General features: G+C 42.5%; 1 protein-coding gene across 1 annotated transcript; it reads right to left on the bottom strand.

Moving 5' to 3' along the window:
• Nucleotides 1-9,237: 9,237 nt before the first annotated feature.
• On the bottom strand, nt 9,238-18,697 carry LOC134136644 (carbonic anhydrase 1-like). The gene is given in 8 exon segments (XM_062568561.1): nt 9,238-9,292; nt 12,934-13,094; nt 14,090-14,149; nt 15,038-15,133; nt 16,956-17,074; nt 18,243-18,352; nt 18,354-18,435; nt 18,661-18,697. Coding segments are annotated over 8 exon segments (720 nt in total).
• Nucleotides 18,698-19,721: the final 1,024 nt, after the last annotated feature.

Here is a 19,721-nt window from a genome sequence, read left to right as displayed (position 1 = left end):
AACACTGGAAAAACGCGTGGATAGAATACAAGGCCCTTTGCGGGCTGCTTTTGCCAAAGGTGTCACTGCGAGCAAGGCGCAGGTGCGACACCCACGTCGGGCAGGCGACGCGACCCAGTGCCGAGGATGTGCCGTGGGCTGGGACTTCTGCCCTTCTCAAGAGGGAACGAAGGAGTGGAGGAAAAAGGATGGGTTTCCGATACACAACAAAACCCGTGTGCGGATTTAAACCACCACATTTAGGCAAATCCGTACATCTTAATAAGAAATAGCCATCACATAGGTTTACACAAGCCTAGCAGCTTTTCGATGGAAATAGCCACTACACAATCAAGTTTCTCTGTGTTTTCTCCCAGCTGGAAATTTTCCAAAGGCATTAAAGAAAAAGAGAATTGGGGTCGTTCGGGTGCAGGGCGTCCTGGCCTGGCACGGCCAGGTCAGTGCTGCCAAGCAGGCACTGGAAATCCCTCTTGTTGTGGATTAGCTGGATTTTACTGAGCATACGAGAAGCAAGTGGCAGAGTGGGCAGCCGGCAGGACCGCGCAGGCGCACCTAGCTCTGTGAGCAAGTTCTGCGCAAGGACAAATTCACTCTTCCAGAAACGCAGACAAGCAAAGGCGATCATCATTGAGTGCTTGCTTTTATTTATTTTTATTTATTTGTTATTTTTTTTGTATGCCTTGATTAGTAATGCTAACTGTTCTGCAGGGCTTTGCTCAGTCTTGCGGGTGGGTGTAAGAAGTCAGCTGCTGTACCTGTACACATCAGTGTATGATTGCAGAAGGAGCAAAAGAAGCAGTGGATGAGGATTTCCTTCTAAAAAAACCACCACCTATCACAGCCTTGGGGGAAAACAGAAGGATCATCCTGATTCTTCAAGATGGAGCAGAGAAATATGAATAAATAACGAATAAATTATGGATTTATTTCTCTGCTGTATGGAACAAAGGCAGAAATATTATTTTGGACTGGCAGAAAGCTTGCTTTCTGGGGTAGGAGAGGTAGAATCAAAGAAAAATGCTGCTCGATATATAAGGTATGTCTCTGAGCTTATTATCTCTTCACTGAAAATGTAATTTGAGAGATTATTTCTTGACTGATACATTGAGCAATTTAGAACTTGCCCATTTCATTAAACCACAGGGTTGAGGAAAAGCTTTATGCAGAAATATTTTTCAGCCCTGGTCAAAATGTGTTGCGCTGCAGCGTGGAGGATGCCTGGACCTGCAGCCTTGCGTTGGGCACGGTGGCTGCCTCACGCCTGCGGACCTCCACCCCACGCTTCATGGTTCGCGGGCTGCAGTGACAGCCTGCAAGCCCAAGTGCACCAACCCTTCCCCCTTCAATGAAATCCTGGCCTTTGGGATTGGTAAGTGAGGGACAAGAACATTTTTAGATTCTGGGTCACTTTTCTTCTTTTTTTTTCCAGATAGTTTTTACACTAACAAAACTATTTTGTCTATAATGGGACTACTCGTGCACAGCTGCAGTGTAACTACCGGTGGTAAACTCGGTTCTTTTGGATTTGCTCTCTTCTCATCTCCATTGGTGTAAACAGAAGCAGCTCGAGTGAAATCCTTGGAGGCAGACTGGTATTCTAGTATTCTACTCAAAATAAATTTTCATTATTTGAGTAGTAGTCTCCCATTATTCATGAAATTCCGTGTGTCAATGCCACTCTTTTATTTGTATTAACCTCTTTCTTACACAAAATTTGCCTGGGATTCAAGAGGACAGAATTTATCTTAATGCACATTGCGGGGAGATTTTGGATAAGAAAGGATATTTTAGTGTTAATAACGCTGCAGGAATGGGTAACATTTGGACAGCTCTGTGCAAGTCTCAGTTAAGTGCATCAGACCTTGAAAAGAAATTAATTAAAAGCACTAAAAAGTTAAAATTCCTGTCCATAGATAATTTCATTAATTTGACCTTTCTTTTTGTTCCAAAGAAGAAGAAAAAAGTCAGAATGTCTGACCATTTGTCACAGGACAGCAAATTAAAAAAAGATAAATTCACATCTGCAGCCATTTCAGGTTTCTCCAGATGTATCACCTGGTCTAGCAAAAGCTATCGCGGCTTCCCGAAAACGTTGTCCTCAGGTAAATTGTGAAACGCGTGCCTGTGATATTTCAGCTCAAACGAAATGCGTCCTCTGCTAGGCAGTAGCATTCAGGCTGGGTTTCACCCGGTCGGGTGCCGATCCCTGGGGTGACCCGCTCAGAGATCGCTGTCTCTAATGGGGCTCGTCGAGCTAAATGAAACGGTCCCCAGCTCCGGCTTCTGCTGCGACAGCCCGGTGTGGCGGGCGCGGGGGACGTGCCGCTGCCCGGGCGTCAGTCCCGACCCGAGCGCTTCGCACGCGTGCTCGGATGGAGGGCGAGCCGGGCGGCGGGGCCGCGCTCCGCGTGCCCGGTGGTGCCCACCCAGCGGGAAAGGTGGTATCGTCACCGGGGCAGGAGTCCCAGCACGCCGCGGGGAGCGGATCGGAAAGGGTGAAAATGCATCTTTTACAAAGCACTACAACAATTCAGGCAAGTGCAGATTAATTAGATTCATTCTGTTTAATGCATCAAAATGTTTCCTTTACATCAGAAATTAAATAACTTCTTAAAATATAAAAAACAGCGAGCTTACTTGCAAAATTTTTATAGTTTTGCTTTAGTATGGTATTCCTGTCTTGCAGTGGCACAAGCAACCCTGGCGCCAGGCTCCTGGGGAGATAGTCCAGGCTGGAGTCTCGTCCCCTGCCTTGGCCCAGCTGCCCACTTTCTCGGCGCGACTGCCCACCGTAATGGGTAAAGACCATTCCAGGAGGAAGACACGAGCCTTCTCCAGGCCCAGCGACCGAGTCGGTCACTTTGTAGAGTTTAAGGCAGGAAATAGTGAAACGTTATGTCTTTTGCTCTGCAAAAGGTGCTCACAGCCATTTTTTCTAATCTTGGCTTTGTACTAGGTAAGGAATTTTTCCTTGGCAAAATGAAGCTCTTTCTTCACTAAACTAAAAAGGAACTAAAAGAAATCTTGGAACACTAACAACTGATAATTAACACTAACTGTAAAAGAAAGGATAAAAAGGAGAAGAAAAAAAAAATCAGAATTCAGCTAACCAGTCACTAAATACTTACATTTTAAATCACTTACATGAGTTTTCAAGTCCTTTTCAAAAAAAACCCCAAAACAAAAAAATCAGGCTCAAGATACATTAGCCTCTATAGTTAAACACATGCAAAGGATTTCACTCCTTTTTCCTTTGTCAAATACCTGCAGTAAACATGGTGAAGCATGCTGAGACCAGCACACTGCTGAGATCCCACAGTCACAAGTGTGCCTGCCCTCTAGTTAAATCTCTGAACAGCAAAGAGCGTTTGGTTCCTGCTTATTGCCAGGTAGGGGTCTCTGAAGTGCAGTTTAAAGGTTTTTGTATGTAATGTCCTTGATACTCTCCTGAAGCTGACACAACAAATTAGATCTTTGGTTGCTGAACTTTCAAAGTCAGCGAAGAAACAATTTACTCCTGCTGAGGACTGGACCAAGAACTGTACTGGACAGGTTTGTATCAAATCTGAGATTTGAGCTTCATTTTAAGGCAGCCTAGATTACAGGCATTAACTGAATTTAGGTGGCACTACAGTTAGGGAAGTCGAAGCATTGTGGGCTTTCTGGATGACTTTGTTGAATTTGGAGACTAAATTCTCCCCACCGTCCTGGTGCCAAGGTGAGTTTCTTGGTTCACACAAGCAAACTGCAAACATGTAGTAACTGGAAATGGATCTGAGTGAGCATGGAAAGATGGAAGATGTGATTGTGAACAGGGCAATGAACCACCAAAATCTTCCTTTTTGTCCTGCTTTTGTTTTATATCATTTATTGGGTAAGTCAAAAAACTCAGAAATTTAAGCCTAAAACATTTTCTGAGCACTAAACTCACAGTGCAACTAATTCATTTGAGTTTTCAAACAGGATCAGTAATAAACCAATAAGGACTACACCTAGAGCATCTGGTAAGAATGTTGTTTTGCTGAACAATAAAAAGTGAAATTTGACTGTCAGATTTTTAAAGACCACTGACACCATTTATTCTTAGACATCTAGCTTAAACACCTATGCTATCAGCATATGCTTGCTAGAGTATCAGGTGACAGAGCTTGCCTACATGGTTGCAGAAGTGTTCCAGGTGCCGGATCCAGGTACATTATATTAGATGCCTTAAGCTAGACAGCATGAGCTGGAATGAAATTCCAGCACCACCAGCTTCCCTGGCAGTGTGTCCACGTGTCCAGTGATCTGGGCTGCCCGCAGTGTCAGTGCGTGGAGGGTGTACATAACCCCTGCTGCATTACGACAATCAGGAAATAATCTGGTCCTGCAACCTGGACATCCAATAGCGAAGTGGGAACACCCAGGATATCAGGGCTGTACAGCTGTCGGAGACAGGCCCTGCCTATATGCAATATTGCTTAAATAATACCAAAGTCTGACAATGATGCTCCACTTTTCCCTAGTGCCGGGCGAGGGCGTGTTGCATCACGGCAATGTGGTCAGGGGTGTTGGTAGCTCATGACAAAACAACTCCCTGAATGTTGCCAAGTCACCTGCACTGAGCTTCCACTAAAAATGATTAAGATTAGAAAGGATTAAATTATTTTTTTTTGTGCTTTGCATACAGTAATTCATGCAGGAGGAAAATGTGACCAACTGAAATTCTTTGCATTGAAGCAGAGAAAGCCCCTTCTCCTTTTCTGAAATGTGTATTGCTGTTTAGTTGTGCTTTACATGCTGTTACTTGTATATCTGTACTGGAGTTTTTTCTGTTATGGTTTTAAGGTTATATTCAGCCTCTGTGGGCCTCAGGACTTGTCCCAGTCTGGGTACTGAGTCAGCTGCTTAACATGCATTTTTTTGAGTCCTAAGATGTGCTTCACTTCTCATGTTTAGCACCATTGGTAGGCACAGTACAAGCATTACCTAATACTTGTTACTGGCTGTGAGAGATGTCTTTATCATCTGGAAGAGGAAAGCTACCCAGTCAAAGCACAAAACCAACAGCAGAATAAATAGTTAGTCCTTAGTAAAAAGAAATGATTTAGTTGCATATTCTCATTGCTAGAACTTTTATTAGAGAGGTGCTGTATCATAGCTAATGGGTAAGTGCTATCAACAGTGGAGAGTTTGTGTTGAGAACCAGGGGCACCATGTAATGCATGGAAAAGGACTGTGTTCACAGCAGTACCAGTTTGGGTAAGAGTGAAGCTCTTTTGGGAAACTGGTCAAGCCGGGACTGCGTTTTGCTGCAGGCATCGCTGAATGAAATGGCAGAGGGAAAGGGGAGTGGACGATGAGGGAGGAGATGAATTTCTGATCTCTCTTTCAGGACTGACTCTAGTGACGAACTGGAGTCAGGGAGTTTTTGCTCCCCGACTGTGCGATATAAATAAATACTCTGAAAACTAGAGCCCTTGCCTGACTGCAAGGCTGCAGGACCAGCTCCTCCACAAGCCTCTGGGAGCATCCTGGCTTGCACAGCACCCCGATTGCAGCGCAGGGGAAGTGGATGACCGTGATGGACTTTTTAAAGCCTACCAACTAGGACACTTGCAAAGATGGCAGGATTTCCTCAGTATGAGTGGTGAAAAGCCACTGCTTTTCAGAGGACTGTTTTAAGTACTAGCACCCCCTGCTTCTCCAGCAAGAAAAGTGAGTGGGTCTGCTGTGCTTTGCAGTGAACTTAGTAAGTATGACTATCATGGTAAATGAAACAGGGCAGCATCTGCTTTCTGGTCCTGAGAACAAGGGTGGTGGTCCTGGTCCTGTGTCCAGGAAATGCCCTGCATGTGTACAGCTGGACACAGGAGCTGTGGATCCCTTTCTCCACAAGGCCTATGGACAATGGTTGCTGGCCCATGCTCCACTGCCACCACCCCCTGGGCGCTCTCCCAGGCAGTGCTCGTTGATATCTGCCAAAATCATGCCAAAATTTCCCAGAAGAAAGGACCATGGCCAGAGCCCGAGCCCCGGGCACCGTGACTTGTGCATGCTGAGTGCTGTGCCTAGCAGTACGACACTGGGCTTCAGGAGGGCCTCTCTCCTTTCTGAGTCCCACTGGAGCCTTTGCGCCTTGTCCCCACTAGATCTGGACACCTAGTTCTCTGGAAGCTGGCTGATGTGTAGGCACCACCGCACATGGCGTTCCTGCACAGCAGTGATATTTATGTGGTTCATAAATGAGAGAGGCTTTCCAGAATTCTTTACTGAATTTAGCCACATACATTTAGCTTAAGTTTCATTTTAGATGCCAGAATAAATCTTTTGGATTCCGTCTCAACTCCTTTCTTTATGCGGAGAGAAGAGCCTCCTGGTTCACAGCCTGGAAGGCTCAGTGGGTGGAAGAAGTTGACTTTCAGGCTGCGGTGGGTCGTGTATCTATCTCAGGGAGAGCAATGGAAGGCAGCTTTGAAAAGCTGTGTTGGGGCTGAACCACCTCTAGTGGTGGGAGAACAGGGCAGAAATGCTGTGCTCTCTTCATAACTTTGCAATCTTTTTTTTTTGGAGGGGGCGGTCACATAATGTCAATTTTTTTTTTAAAAAAAAAAAAAGCTGGTTTCCTGAAATAAGGAGCTTAATTTAGCCATTTTAAAAGAATTAATTTTCATGAAGTACTGACTACCAAAGAGATCGCTTAGTCAACAGCAGCTCCTGCCTACAGCAAGTTGTGTCACTTATGTTGCAATACTTTGAGATTTCAAATCACAAATCTTTAGCTGCAAGAGTTCAGGAATAGATGCCGAATCTTAGCATTACTCTAGCCATTTCATCAAAATAGCTATATCCCTTTACTCTTAGAGAGCTAGAGAAGAACATGAATATGAATATGAATAGAGTGAATGTCACATTCTTCACCACTATTAAGTTATAATATTTACTTCTTTATACTTCAACATAGTTATTCCGAATTATTTATTTGAGTTCATTCTATGCTCATTTCACAATAGACCTAACTTGCTTCAGTATCTATTAGTATAGAAATAAGATTTCAGAGATGGGCCTTGAGCTTGATCTCCTGTGTGGAGATGTGTGTCCGGTCTTGCAATGGCTTGAGCCAAACATCTGTTCTCTGCCCACCCTCTCATCAATCAAATATGCTCAAATGAGTTAAAATGTCACTTGAAGAAAGAAATGTGCATACAACAAATACTTGGAAGGAGGACTAGGGGATCAGAGATAGGTCAGCAATGTTCATAGCAGGAAAACCTAGGAGGCCAGAAGCAGGATACAATGAGTGAAATAGGAAACAATTCTGTGGGACTTGGCAGAGCTTTCCTTTGCAATAATCATCCAAAGCTGTCTGGAGGCTTTCCCTGGAGGCTTTCTTTCTCTTGACCAAATCACAAAAGAATCCAAGTTGCAGAATTTTCTGTGGGAGATGTAATGGAAAGAGACAATATGTAATGTTGATAGCTGGCAACCTTGTAAAGATCCTACTTAAAGTTAATGTAAAGGGCTGTTCAAGGCCTGAAAGCACTCTGAATAGTGGAAGGAGTGTGACCATTTCAGGCATTCCTCTTGCACATGCATATTTTTACAGGTGGACAACACAAGGATTCCACTGGATCGTGCCTCAAAAGCATGGTGCCTTTGTAGAAATGGCTTATGACTTTGAAATGTGATCCTAGACTACACCTCACGGCAGCGGGAGTCAGTGGAAGGGCGCACAGCCTCGTGAGGAAAGGAGGCAACACGCTGGTTTGGCCTCCAGCAGAGCGCTGCAGAGAAGCCGCGCTGCCTGGGGCGCACACCCCTCCTGGGTGGAAACGCAGGAGCGCCGGTGGGTGTCCTGCTCCTTGCTCGTCCTCACGGAGCACCGCTCGGTAGGACAGCAAGGTCTTGTTGTGTCAGATACTGATGGTTCTTTGTGCTACTTCTACTAAACCTCTCCTACCGCATGTTTCAAGGGTAAATCTAAATGTTTCCTGACTGCACATTGTCTGTGTGCCAAGGGTTGGTGTCCCCTTGTCACGAGGAGGCAGTTGGCTTTAATGAGCAGCCCAGACGAACAGATTTTGCAGCTCCTCCGCTGCCGCCTCCTGACCATCGCAGCACGGCAGGAGGACCCGCTCGGGGGCGGCCTCTGCGGCGACACGGGCAACGGAAGATTTAGTCTTTTACACGGTTCATATTCGTGCGTCACCGTCGTAGGCGAACATCCCGAGCGGAGCCGGCGCTTGGCTGCCCCGCGAGCACCCCGGCCCCGGGGCTCTGCCGGGGTGAGGTTCAGCTGCACGGCGGCGGCCGGGACACCGCGGGCCGGCCGTGGCGCAGGCGGCGCAGACCGGGCCGCGGGCCCGTCCTCCAGGCCGCGCTCGGCGGCATTGCGTCTGAGGAGCCGCGCGAACCTCCCCGCCGTGTCCGGTTACGGGAGCACTCGCCCTTTGGTCATCCTCGGCTTTCTCCTGCTCGGGGAGGATCAGTTTAAGCTCACGGGTCTTTTGAGGAGGGGTGGCTGCTGTTCAACGGGTATGCGATAAATGACTCTGATCCCCCTTGGGGGAGAGGATAGAGAGAAAGTTGGGCTGTGTCCCAAGTTTTCTCTTAAATTTCCACCCACACATGTGTTTATGAGAAAATAGCTGCCACAGCTGCATGATATGGTGAATACTAGAGGTGAGAGTCCAGCCTCTTGATTTCCTGGGTTTATCCAAAAGCAGGCGGTGGTGCTCCACAGACAAAATAGGAAGTGAATGTAACGGACATGAAAAGAGGGGATCAGGTGGCGATAGTTTAGCCATGAGGGAAGGGTTCGTTTCAGAGCACAGGAGCAGAAAGCGCTGCCGCCACTGCCACTGCCGCCGCTGCTCTCAAAATGGCAAAGGCACGCGGAGCCCTCCCGGGCGCTGGGCCGCCGAGACCCCCCCCGGGGCGCGAGAGCCCCCCGCCAGCTCCGGCACCCGCTGCCGGGGCCGCGCCGCGAGCGGCCGAGCGGCCCCGGGGGCGAAGGGCGCGCGGTGCCGCGGGGCGGCCGGCGCCTCGCCGTCCCCCGGCTCGTTCTGCAGCGCCCTTCTGCGGGGAGCCGTCTGCCTCCCGCAGCCTTGGCGCCGCCGTAGCCCAGAGCTCTCGGGGAAATTAGCCGCCCTGTATTGCACTGACACGAGCGTGACCGCGCCGGCGCGCTCGTCCTGCAGCGCGCCCGTCTCGGCTCGCCTGACTCCAGCTGTATTACGGTGGACTTTGTGGTACAATTCAGTTTGTTGATTTTACGGTGTTTACGATGTTATCTTTTGCTTGCTTCAGAGACCTGCAAAAGGGTAATGCGCTAAGGATTAAGTGGTCTAAAAATGAAAGTGTTTTACTTGACCTCTGTGCTAACACAGAAAAACTTGAGTAAGGCAAGCAATGAAGCTATAATGCCTTACCTTAACATAGGCAGCCGTATACCATTTATCCTGTGGACTTTTTCAGCAAGTCTTTTTTTTTCTTTTCTTTTTTCTTTTTTTTTTTTTGCTAAGGAATGAAATTAAGAACTTCAAAATAGCTAGAGAATGTGGTTATTTTAACAATGATTTGTCTAGGAAAATAATTTTAAAAGCTTCAAGATGTAGTATCACATTCTGACACTTCCTGAATGATCTACTGTGATTGACTTCAGTTTTAAGTGGTTGCTTGCACCAGCCAGCGCTGTTGTTAGCTGCTGCAGCTCCTTCAGTTTCCCGCACCAGGCTGCTGGGCTTCACATGTTGCAGAGGGGATCAGTGATGCAGAGGCTTCCCAGTAGGTGCCATGACAGAAGGAAGACTTCCTATACTAAGTCTTTCCTTTTCTGAAAGATCTATACACCCTACGGTAAAGTCCTAAGCTTTGCCAGGAGCCTCTAACTAGGTCTTCCTCAGGCTGTCTCGTCTGGAAGGGCTTATCCAGCGAGTGTGCTTGGCCCCAGATGAGAGAGAGATGGGAGCAATGATGCTCTCCTCTTTCATGAGGATCTCTGTAGGACTGTGATAAACTGAATTTTAACCCGCGTCACCCATCTTGCTAGTGCAACCAACCTGTGGGGTTTTTCTGCTGACAGCAGGGCTGGTGGGGAAACAGCATGGGTAGAGCACTGCTCTGACGCTTGGCTGAGACCCATCACACGACTAGAAGCTTAGTATCCCACCAGGAGGGCTGTGCTGCCGCCTCTATAGCTGGCATAGCAAATTCGTGCCTGGGAATAAAGAACAGTCCCATGGTTCGACAAGTGTTTATGAGCCTGGCCCTGCACTTAGAGGCCTCACAGAAAGAAGAGACGCTGGCTCCAGTCTTCTGCTGAATGTTCACATTCTTTCTGTAAGGTCTGAGTAGGAGTATAAACCCCCTTCTGAAAAACATTTCTAAAAAAGGGTTTTAGGACTGAACTAAATACTTCTTGAAGTGTAAAGACTCTGTTTGCTCCATAGTGCATGAAGACACTCCTGTGAAGACTCTCCTGTCATATTCATTTCAGTTGTTTAACAGGTGCTTCTCCTTACTTCATTACAACATACCCTGCTTTCAGAGATTTGGCAGCCATGTGAATTAATAAGTGTAGCAAAACATTGTGTTTTACTTGTCCACTCATAGATCTCCATAACTGTACCTTTTATTTCTGAAAATGAATGTTGCTATTACACTGATCTCTGTATTGCAAAACAAAATTTCTCCAATTTCATGAACTTTATCATCCCATACTGATTTAGGTAGCACTGAGGGAGAGAACTGGATGATAAAAGACTGGAAAAGAAAGATGGAAAAGCAGGACCAGCCACAGTAGGTCAAGAATTTCAGCTTTCAAAAAAAAAAGTGTTTTGATATTTTCCTGTAAAGCTGTGAAACACATCCTGCATGTGGCACCTGACTCTTCAGGAGAAACTGAGAACCCAGCAGAATTCACTGAATGCAAACAGCTTTTCTAACCTGCTCTAGGCAACCAGCTCTGTATCGTTCATTTACTGCCTACATGCTTATAACAGTGCACTCCTTCCCTCAGCGTGAAGGAAAAATGGAACCAGGAAGCATCTGATAAAGCAAAAATGAGTGTGGAACATTAACTAACACAATTTGATTTTATTTCCCTAATGAAGGAGTCCTAGTTAACGTGCCTGTTACAGCTGTCCCATCCAGAGATGGGAGGTGTTGCTGGAACCTGACCAGAAGCCTGTTGATCAGAAGCTAAATGTTACGTGTAATTAATCTGAGGTTACATGTGGGAACTTTAGCAGAATGAAGCAGTTTAATCGTTTTGGGGATAAGAAAAAGCTTAGCAGAAGTTCTGCAGTCCAGTCTTGTTTAACATCTTCATCAATGACCTGGATGAGGGGACAGAGTGCCTCCTCAGCAAGTTTGCTGATGATACCAAGCTGGGAGGAGTGGCTGACACACCTGAGGGCTGTGCTGCCATTCAGAGAGACCTGGACAGGCTGGAGAGCTGGGCGGAGAGGAACCTCCTGAGGTTCAACAAGGGCAAGTGGAGGGTCCTGCAACTAGGGAGGAATAATCACATGCAGCAGTACAGGTTGGGGGCTGACCTGCTGGAGAGCAGCTCTGCAGAGAAGGACCTCAGAGTCCTGGTGGACAACAAGTTGATCATGAGCCAGCGATGTGCCCTGGTAGCCAAGAAGGCCAATGGCACAATGTAAAATGCAGCAATGACATAGAAGCAAAACAGGTATAGGATAATTTAATCAGAGTGAGTAATTAATTATTAATATCTTATCATCTGATGCCATTGCCACTAGATTATGGTGCAGTTCTCAAGAAATTGCAGTCACAGACCAAGGCCTTATTGCTCTGGTCACTGGATTCACACACTGGCTGACTGAAGAGTAAAGCAGATCAAGGGATGTGTCCTACTGAATGCAGCTGACATGTAGTATAGATGGTATTTTGCATTTAAAACATTTGCATTTAAAGCAATACTGCTTTGGAATATGTTGGGAAGAAGCATTTTAAATTTTTCTGTAGCTTATGAAAAATGTGAGAAATTGTATATATTTACTGCACCACTTTTGCTGTATAGTCAAAGGCATACAAACATTAAAAAGAAACAAGGTAGCAACATATGCTGTAATTTTGCAACAGATAATAATTATCAATGTAAATTAATGAAGGTACTTCATCATTTTAGTTAAATACCATTGAAGTTACGTAATGAGGTCACCTGAAAACCTAATTTCTGTTCTAATGCATGATGTCATTTGTTGTAAAATCTGACCTTATCTTCCTTAGACCTTTGCCCCTGTGGGTTGTTGAATAATTCAGTTGTCACTACTGGAGCCATTTGCAAAGTTAAGTGCTGCTCTCCTTGGAAAAAAAATCTGGAATTATAAGTGTGTGACTTAAATGTACAATGAGACTCGGGTGTTTTAATTTGCATGGATGTATGTTAGTGCACATATCTGGTTCTTTATTAGATGATGCAGGTGAAATAAAACAGAACAATAAAACAGAACAGACCTATCACTGAATGGAGAACTGTGCTCTGGCCATTTGACCTTTGTGGCATGCCTCAAACCCCCCTGCTCAGGCAGGTGTTTGGCTGAGATCTGATGGGAATATGCATTTCTCTGGGGAAGTCATGCAGGAATTAGGATAGGAAGAATTCAGCTTTCTGCCTGGCTCCTGCTCTGGGAGCCACAGCACTGCAAGGAAATTAAAATAAGCAAACAGCCTTTACCTCAGTAGTGGAAACAAGTCCACAAATCTGGTCTTCTTATCTCAATTCCCACAAGACTTTGTAAGATCTTAGTAGCCTAAGTGGGCTGAGGTAGAATCATAAGTATTTATTAAGAGCAATAATGTGGTATAAAGGTAATATTAATTTTATAGTAAAAATGAGATTAATAATATAAAATGATAATACGCTATAAAATGATACCACCACTGAAGCTAAAACACAAGAGAGGTTTTTGTTGTTTGCAATACCATATCTGCTCTGAGCTGATAGTAATGGGCTCCTTGAGGATAATCCTGTTAACACTCTCATGGAGGGGAGGATGAGTCAGAGAGCCATTGTAGGTCCAGTAATCCAAGGATTTAGCCAACAGGCTTGTAGGATCAAAGTTAGAAAATGGAGCATGCTTACCCTGTGGAAGATACATAGAGTTAATGAGGCCCATCCATGAGAAAGATACGATTTACATAAAATTGGGACTACAAGGAAGTCTAAATCAAAATATAGAGGAGGTCACTTCAAAACACTAGCATTGTCTCACAGCAGCAGAGGTGATTTGCTGACATTGCTGGCAAGTTTGACACTGAGATAGATCTAGGCTGACATCAACAAAAATAGGCAGCATATCTTAAAAAAAAAAAAAAAAAAAAAAGCCTAACCAACCAACCAAACAAAAATCCCCTGAAACAGCTATTGGATACCAAAGAGTTTTTGTCAGCACTGACTAAGGGGTTTCTTTTTGTGAGATACTGAACTCTATGCCGCTGAGAAAGTGAAACACTTCAGCAGACAATTAATTTAAATTTGCCTGCTGAGGCTAATTTTATATAAAAATATAAACGTATTCACATATATTTATAACATTTGGACGTTCTGTGTCAAAGCCCACATTCCTCCTATAGAAGATGCAGTACTGTATTTTTAACATGCCTATGAAAATGCAGGTCCTATCTCAGCTTATTATGTGTGAGACTTAGTGGGAAAAGCCAAAGGTTTAGTTTACACAAGCGCTTAAGAAAGGCGCAGTTCTGGTGTCACTCATTTCCTCTCCCTCCTCCACCAAGCAAAACTCCAGTTCAGTTATTGCTAGGGTGTGCGGATGATAGACACCAGGGATAATTTTAAATAGACAGACAGATGGATGGAAGCATAGGATTAGCTAGGAATCAGGAAATAAGAACTCTTAATCTTTCACCAAGAGCCTACAGCCATCTCCAGGGTAGAGACCCAAGAATACATGGTATCTCATGGGCTCCTATAGGCTCATCTTCAGGAAGATGCTTTCAGCCTTATGTCTCAACAGCCTCCTGCAGCTGAACTCCTGAGTTATTCAGAAGCCTTCAAAAAGGCAGATGAGAGACTGAGTAGATTTTAATTTAATGACTCTGTATATTACCATGACGAGGCTGTCTTCACTGAATCCAAGGCCTTCAAAACATCCTTCAGGTTTTCATTGCCTGAACCAAGCTGTAAATATAAAAAAATATTTTAAAAATCCTAAATATGTAACAATAGTTTTATTCTAAAGGAACACCTTCCACCTAAAAATATGAATATGCTTTACAAATGCTGATTAGTTTTGCAAACCCACTGTGAAGGAGATAATATTTAGAACTTTGAGGAAATAACAAGATGTTTTGCTGGAAGTAAAGTTTTCTGTTTGGCAAACTAATTCTACCAGTAGTGGGAATAGTTAAGAGGTATACTATTGCTTTGTTCTGCAGTGGTAGTGTTTATCCTTGAAATGCACTTTTCTTTGGAAGCATTCAGAGAGGTAGCTTTGCTGGTATCTTTTTTTATAATGTGAATTATGAACAGTTATATTTTAGTACTATGTTATATTATAATATTGTGATATCGCATTTCCATATATATATTCATAAGGAATTATTTTTGCTGCCTCAGTGGTTTTGAAAGGTCAAATATGTCACATCCATAGCTTCAAGGTGTCTTGGAATTATGATTTAAAAATTTATTTTCTGGTAATAATTGCACAGGTGACTGACATTGTCTTTCTGTGAAAGTTCACATCATTGTAAATGGAGGGAAAGGCAAACACAAAATATGTGAGCACTAACTGTCGCAAAGGTGGATGAAAGAGCACAGGCTCACTAGTAACCATGTCATTTAAGCACAGATCTTCTTGAAGGTTGTATGGGTGAAATGGGAGTCTGGGCAAAACACCTATGTAAAAGCGTGGGCAAAGTTGGCAACAGGGGCTAAATCAGGATGAGAGACAGTCTTCTCCACCAATTTAGTACAAAGATGATTTTTTTCTAAATCTCAGTACTGAGTGCAACTTTGATTAAGATAGGGAGGGGAGACACATGTGTTTTCAGGATGTCATTAACTGACCTTCAGGAAAACAGTGACAACTGCCAAACCATCTGGCTTGTTGAAAGCCTCTGCTCTGCTGGAATATTTGTCTGAGTTCCAGTGAATGAGATGAAGCTAAAAAGCAATTAACAGGATAAATTCTGCTGGTTCTATTGCAAGGAAATGTTGCAATTAAGGTAAAACACATTAGAAACTGCACTCTGCGGATCTGACCCTGAAAGCATGAGCATGTTCACGAGCGCCTGTTGGCTTCTGGCATTCTGCCGAATTGCTCTGACTGTGTCAGAGCATAGATTTTTCTAATTTCACCTCTAATTCCACCTGTGCATGTCTTTATTTCCATGTCTTTACAAATGTAATAGATTAAATAGCATTTCAAGGAGTGTAACCCCTTTGTCACACAGGGTGCACTATTTATTCACAGTAGTTCAATTTACTGCAATAGACTGCTGGTATGGCACAAACATCATAGCTGTGGATGATATATATTCAATACAGACCTTTCAGCAACTTTGCAGTTTTGACAGTATTTGCCTTAAAAGTATTTCAAGAAACTTTTGTTCAGTTTAGTGTGTTGCTTATTATATCTTGAGTTATTTTTTCAAGTGTAAAATACAAATTCCCCAAACTTACAGAAGCTGATGTCATAATAACTTATTTTAATGTCTTCTCATCCATGAACACCGGAGAAGACTTAGCAATTCCTTCGCAACTATGTAACTCCATGGTATTAGTCTAGTCCAGGATTATTTCTATAATGTTTCAGCATCATGGTCAAAAAAATTATCAAAGCTTCCTAAAATACAAGCAGGAGGTTCTAAAACTAGAGACAGAACATGGAATTCATTATATAATGCAAATAGTTTTAAAACTGTGGTTCCACCTTTGTGAATCCTCAGGTACATTTTAAAGCTGTCTTTTCAATGTAACATCTTTATTGTTTTAAAGTATTCTAAACTACTGATTCAAAGAAAGCTAATAAACACTTTTAATCATGTGCTGCTTAAACTCAGCTTATGTGCACTATCTTTTTATGGCAGGAAGTAATTCTAAAGGAACACCCCTTTCATAGCTTGGCTGTATCAAATGAGATAGCTCCAGCACTCTCAACAGTGGAAAATTTCCTATTATGAACACACTTTTGGCTCTGTGCTCCTAATGCCTGAATTAAAAATCAATATTCTAATTATCTCATTAGATTTGCATTTAGTAATGTTCTTAAAATCTAAATTGCTGCCAAAGATAACATTACATGGATTGAGCATGGGTTGTTTATTGGCATATTGTTAACTAATGGCATGATACTAAGACATTAGGAAACAAATGAAAAGTAGTTTACAGGTGTTTATTTCCTATAAAATGGAGCTTATTTCATTATCTGAAGATAGTTAATGTGCTTGGCAGCAGCTAGAACTCTTGTTAAGTACCTGTTTCTACTGCTTTCTCTTCATTATTTTCTTCTGGTTTTCCTTCTTATTTGCTGCTCTTGAAAAGCCAAAGAATAGCACCTCACAGTAATCACCTCGCTCATACTGGCGAGGAGTTGGGCAGCTCCAGCTACAATGAGAGCAGGGAACTGAGTGCTCGGACTCTTTGAAAAACAGCTAATTGAGTCTAAAACTTAATGTGCCTTTATATGTGACCTTTTTACCAATAGGAAGATAGCAGGTGCTATTCACTTCTGTATGTGCACCTATCAGCCCTAGTTCATTATTTAAACATGGATTTAGATCATCAAAATTTATCCTATTCAGTACTGACCATAGATCCTAACTTGCTTTTGTGGAGTCAGCTTTGCATGTGCAGAGATGGTGCTGTTTTACAAAATAAAATAATTATCAGAGCAGTTTACACATGCAATTTTGTTTCTTCTGGGGATGAGGTATGTGACTGGATTTTGAAAAAGTGCCTCTGATATCTCTTTCATTGACTCTGCCTCTGAGGCATATTGCTGCCCGTTCACAGTGGACTCCGAGCCTTGTTCATCAGTTTGCCCCCAGTGGAAGTGAAACTGGCACAATTTGTAATTTCCAGCGAGGGGTCCACCAGCCAGCACTGCAAACACACGGAGCAAATTAAAAACATTAATCAGTAAACTCTTCCTGAAAACCATGGGTCATAGATTTCAAAGATTTCATAACATGTAAGCACTTTTCTCAAAAGTGGAAGTTAACATATTTATCTAACAAACTGTTTTTAGCCATAGAAAAAGAAAAAAGTTTGTGCAGTTAAGCCAAAGTTATTAAGGTTTCAATTCTAAATATGTGTATAAGAGTGCTTTGGTACAGTAAATCTGCACGTCTCCCAGACACAGTTCCAAAATTCAGATCAAATACATGTAACTAGAGCAGCTACTCCAGGGTGAAAACAGAAGTAGAAAAACAGTAGTTTTCCAGAAAGAGTAATTAGATTTTAATAATTACAGATGAAAAGTCCTGCCTCATGGAGTTCACCTTCCCATTAAAACTTGTCTCATTTGTGACAGTAGCAGTCCCTTTCTACACAGTGGTAATAGTTATGGGTACTTGACATTTTCTGAATTTAACTTATAAAATGTTACAGGTATACCTGGATGTTACTGATGTGTTGTTTTTAGGTTATTACCAGTGCTCCTCTGACCAAAAGCACATGAATGTGTATTCATTCCCACTGTGGTGACAGGAACCTGCGTTTGTGCATGATGCTTAGCAATACATGCCTGGAGCTCTTTTAGGATGGTATTATCAATAGCATTTGCACAACAGCACATATCAATCCCCTTCTTTGTTGCCAAGATAATAAGATTCTCTGAGAAAAATAACGTAGTCCAGAGTGATTCCATAAGGAGTTACACACATCAGTAACTTTGATATATGTATAAATCTCCCAGCCCGTGTTGGTTAAATGAACAAACACTCAAACTCTATCATGTTTAGAAGCTCTCCTCCTACTGTCCAACCCTAAAATCAGTGATTATCCTGGAGGTTTTCTACTAGGAAATAACAATCCTTTTGACATTAGCACAGGAACACTTTCCAAGAAATCATACATTTAAAGGACATAATTTGGATCTTCTGTGACACTTAAAGGGTACTGGCAGCTGGTATTAACTTACAAAATCAGAAAACATACTCTGAGCTGTATAAATACTCCTGAAAAGCTGCTAGTCTTGTTTTCAATACAAAGTAAGGAAAAAAGATTGAAAAAAATGTTTCCAGTTCCTCTCTCCAGGCTGCCTTTTTACTAACCTGATCCTTATTCTCAAAATTCACGTGGAAAGAATGTCCAATGTTGACAATCTCTTTGCATGTGGAAGGCTTCCAGGTGATCTGGAGATGCCCTAGAGAGGCATCTTTTTACTTCCTTGGTTTTAGTATCTATAGGAGATTGATGGTCTCCATTGGCTATAGGGTATAGCTTGTGCCAGTGGTCAGGTTCTAGGCAAAAAACAAAACAAAACAAAACAAACAAACAAAAAATCTAGTTTAAATTCTGTATCAATGCTGAATTTGTGCCACTCCCTTGAAACCAATCATATTCATAACGGTTAATATATTTGATAGGTAGCCAATATCATTTTAAAGAATTTTTATAATGGAAAGGAAAGAAGTATTCCATATATTTTTTAAAAAAAATGATTTGCTGTTAAAGAAAGTCTTTACCATTGTTGCCTTGATAACTCCAGTTCAAATTTGCCATTTTTTTTCTGCTTGAAAGATATTGTCTTCTTTAAAAAGAAGGTACTGGTGCCTGTGCTTTGATTTTATTCTGAATTTCTGGCTTAACGCCTGGGCTTTTATACAATTTTTTTTCAATGATAAAGACAGCAATACTTTCTAATCAACCTTTATTGATTTCATATGATTTCAGAATGACATAAGAAACTGTAATAAGAGAATGGATTGTAACAAGGAAATAGTGGATTACAGTTTATTTACTTTTTGGTTCAGTACATATATTAAGATAGATATGATAAGAGTTAGATGCCAAATTAAAAGATACATCATTCTAATTGTTCAAATGTTGGCCAATGGCTTCTTAACTCAACCTTCTAAAGCCAAAGGATGATTCTGGTATAAAAGTGCACATACATGGAAATCAGTGGATGCTCAGCCTTTTTGAAAATCCATGTCAATGGATCCATGTGTGGATTTAGGGCCCTATACTTTAGGCATTCACTAAAAGAAATCAATCTCAGTGTTTTTCAGTGATGGAAAGCAAATAGTAATGTCAAGATCTGATAAAATGATTGCTATAATTACTAAATATCACTTTAATTATTAGCAATGCTTTCATTAATAAAAGAGGAGATCCAGAACCTACCTGCTTCAGCTGTTTGGGGAATTATTTTAAGCCATTTTTGTAGTGATAGGAATCTTCAAGGTCATCTTCTTTAGAATTGATACTTACCGAAGTGCAAAATTGAGATACAGCACTCAAAGTGTCTTCCTGAAGCAGGGCCCATCATGTTCTTTGAGAAGATTTACACACAATCACTTCTCTCTTCAGTAATAAGATATCATGTCCTGACCCTCTTTGTTGTAAAGCTAAGTTCTACCAATACATATGGGATTTTGGTTTGACTGTTATTTTTAGGCCCATATGCTTTACAAGTCCTGCTGCATAGTTAAATGGTTCTACTACTAACTCTGTTTGTAACCATTTGAATTGAGCACATCAGTGAGTAATTATTTCTATATAAAATAAGGTTTATTACAGACTA

This window comes from Rhea pennata, chromosome 2 (genome assembly GCF_028389875.1).
Source record: "Rhea pennata isolate bPtePen1 chromosome 2, bPtePen1.pri, whole genome shotgun sequence".
Lineage (NCBI taxonomy): Eukaryota > Metazoa > Chordata > Aves > Rheiformes > Rheidae > Rhea > Rhea pennata.
Note: the sequence above shows the minus strand (reverse complement) of the source record. Positions and strands in the feature narration are given on the sequence as shown.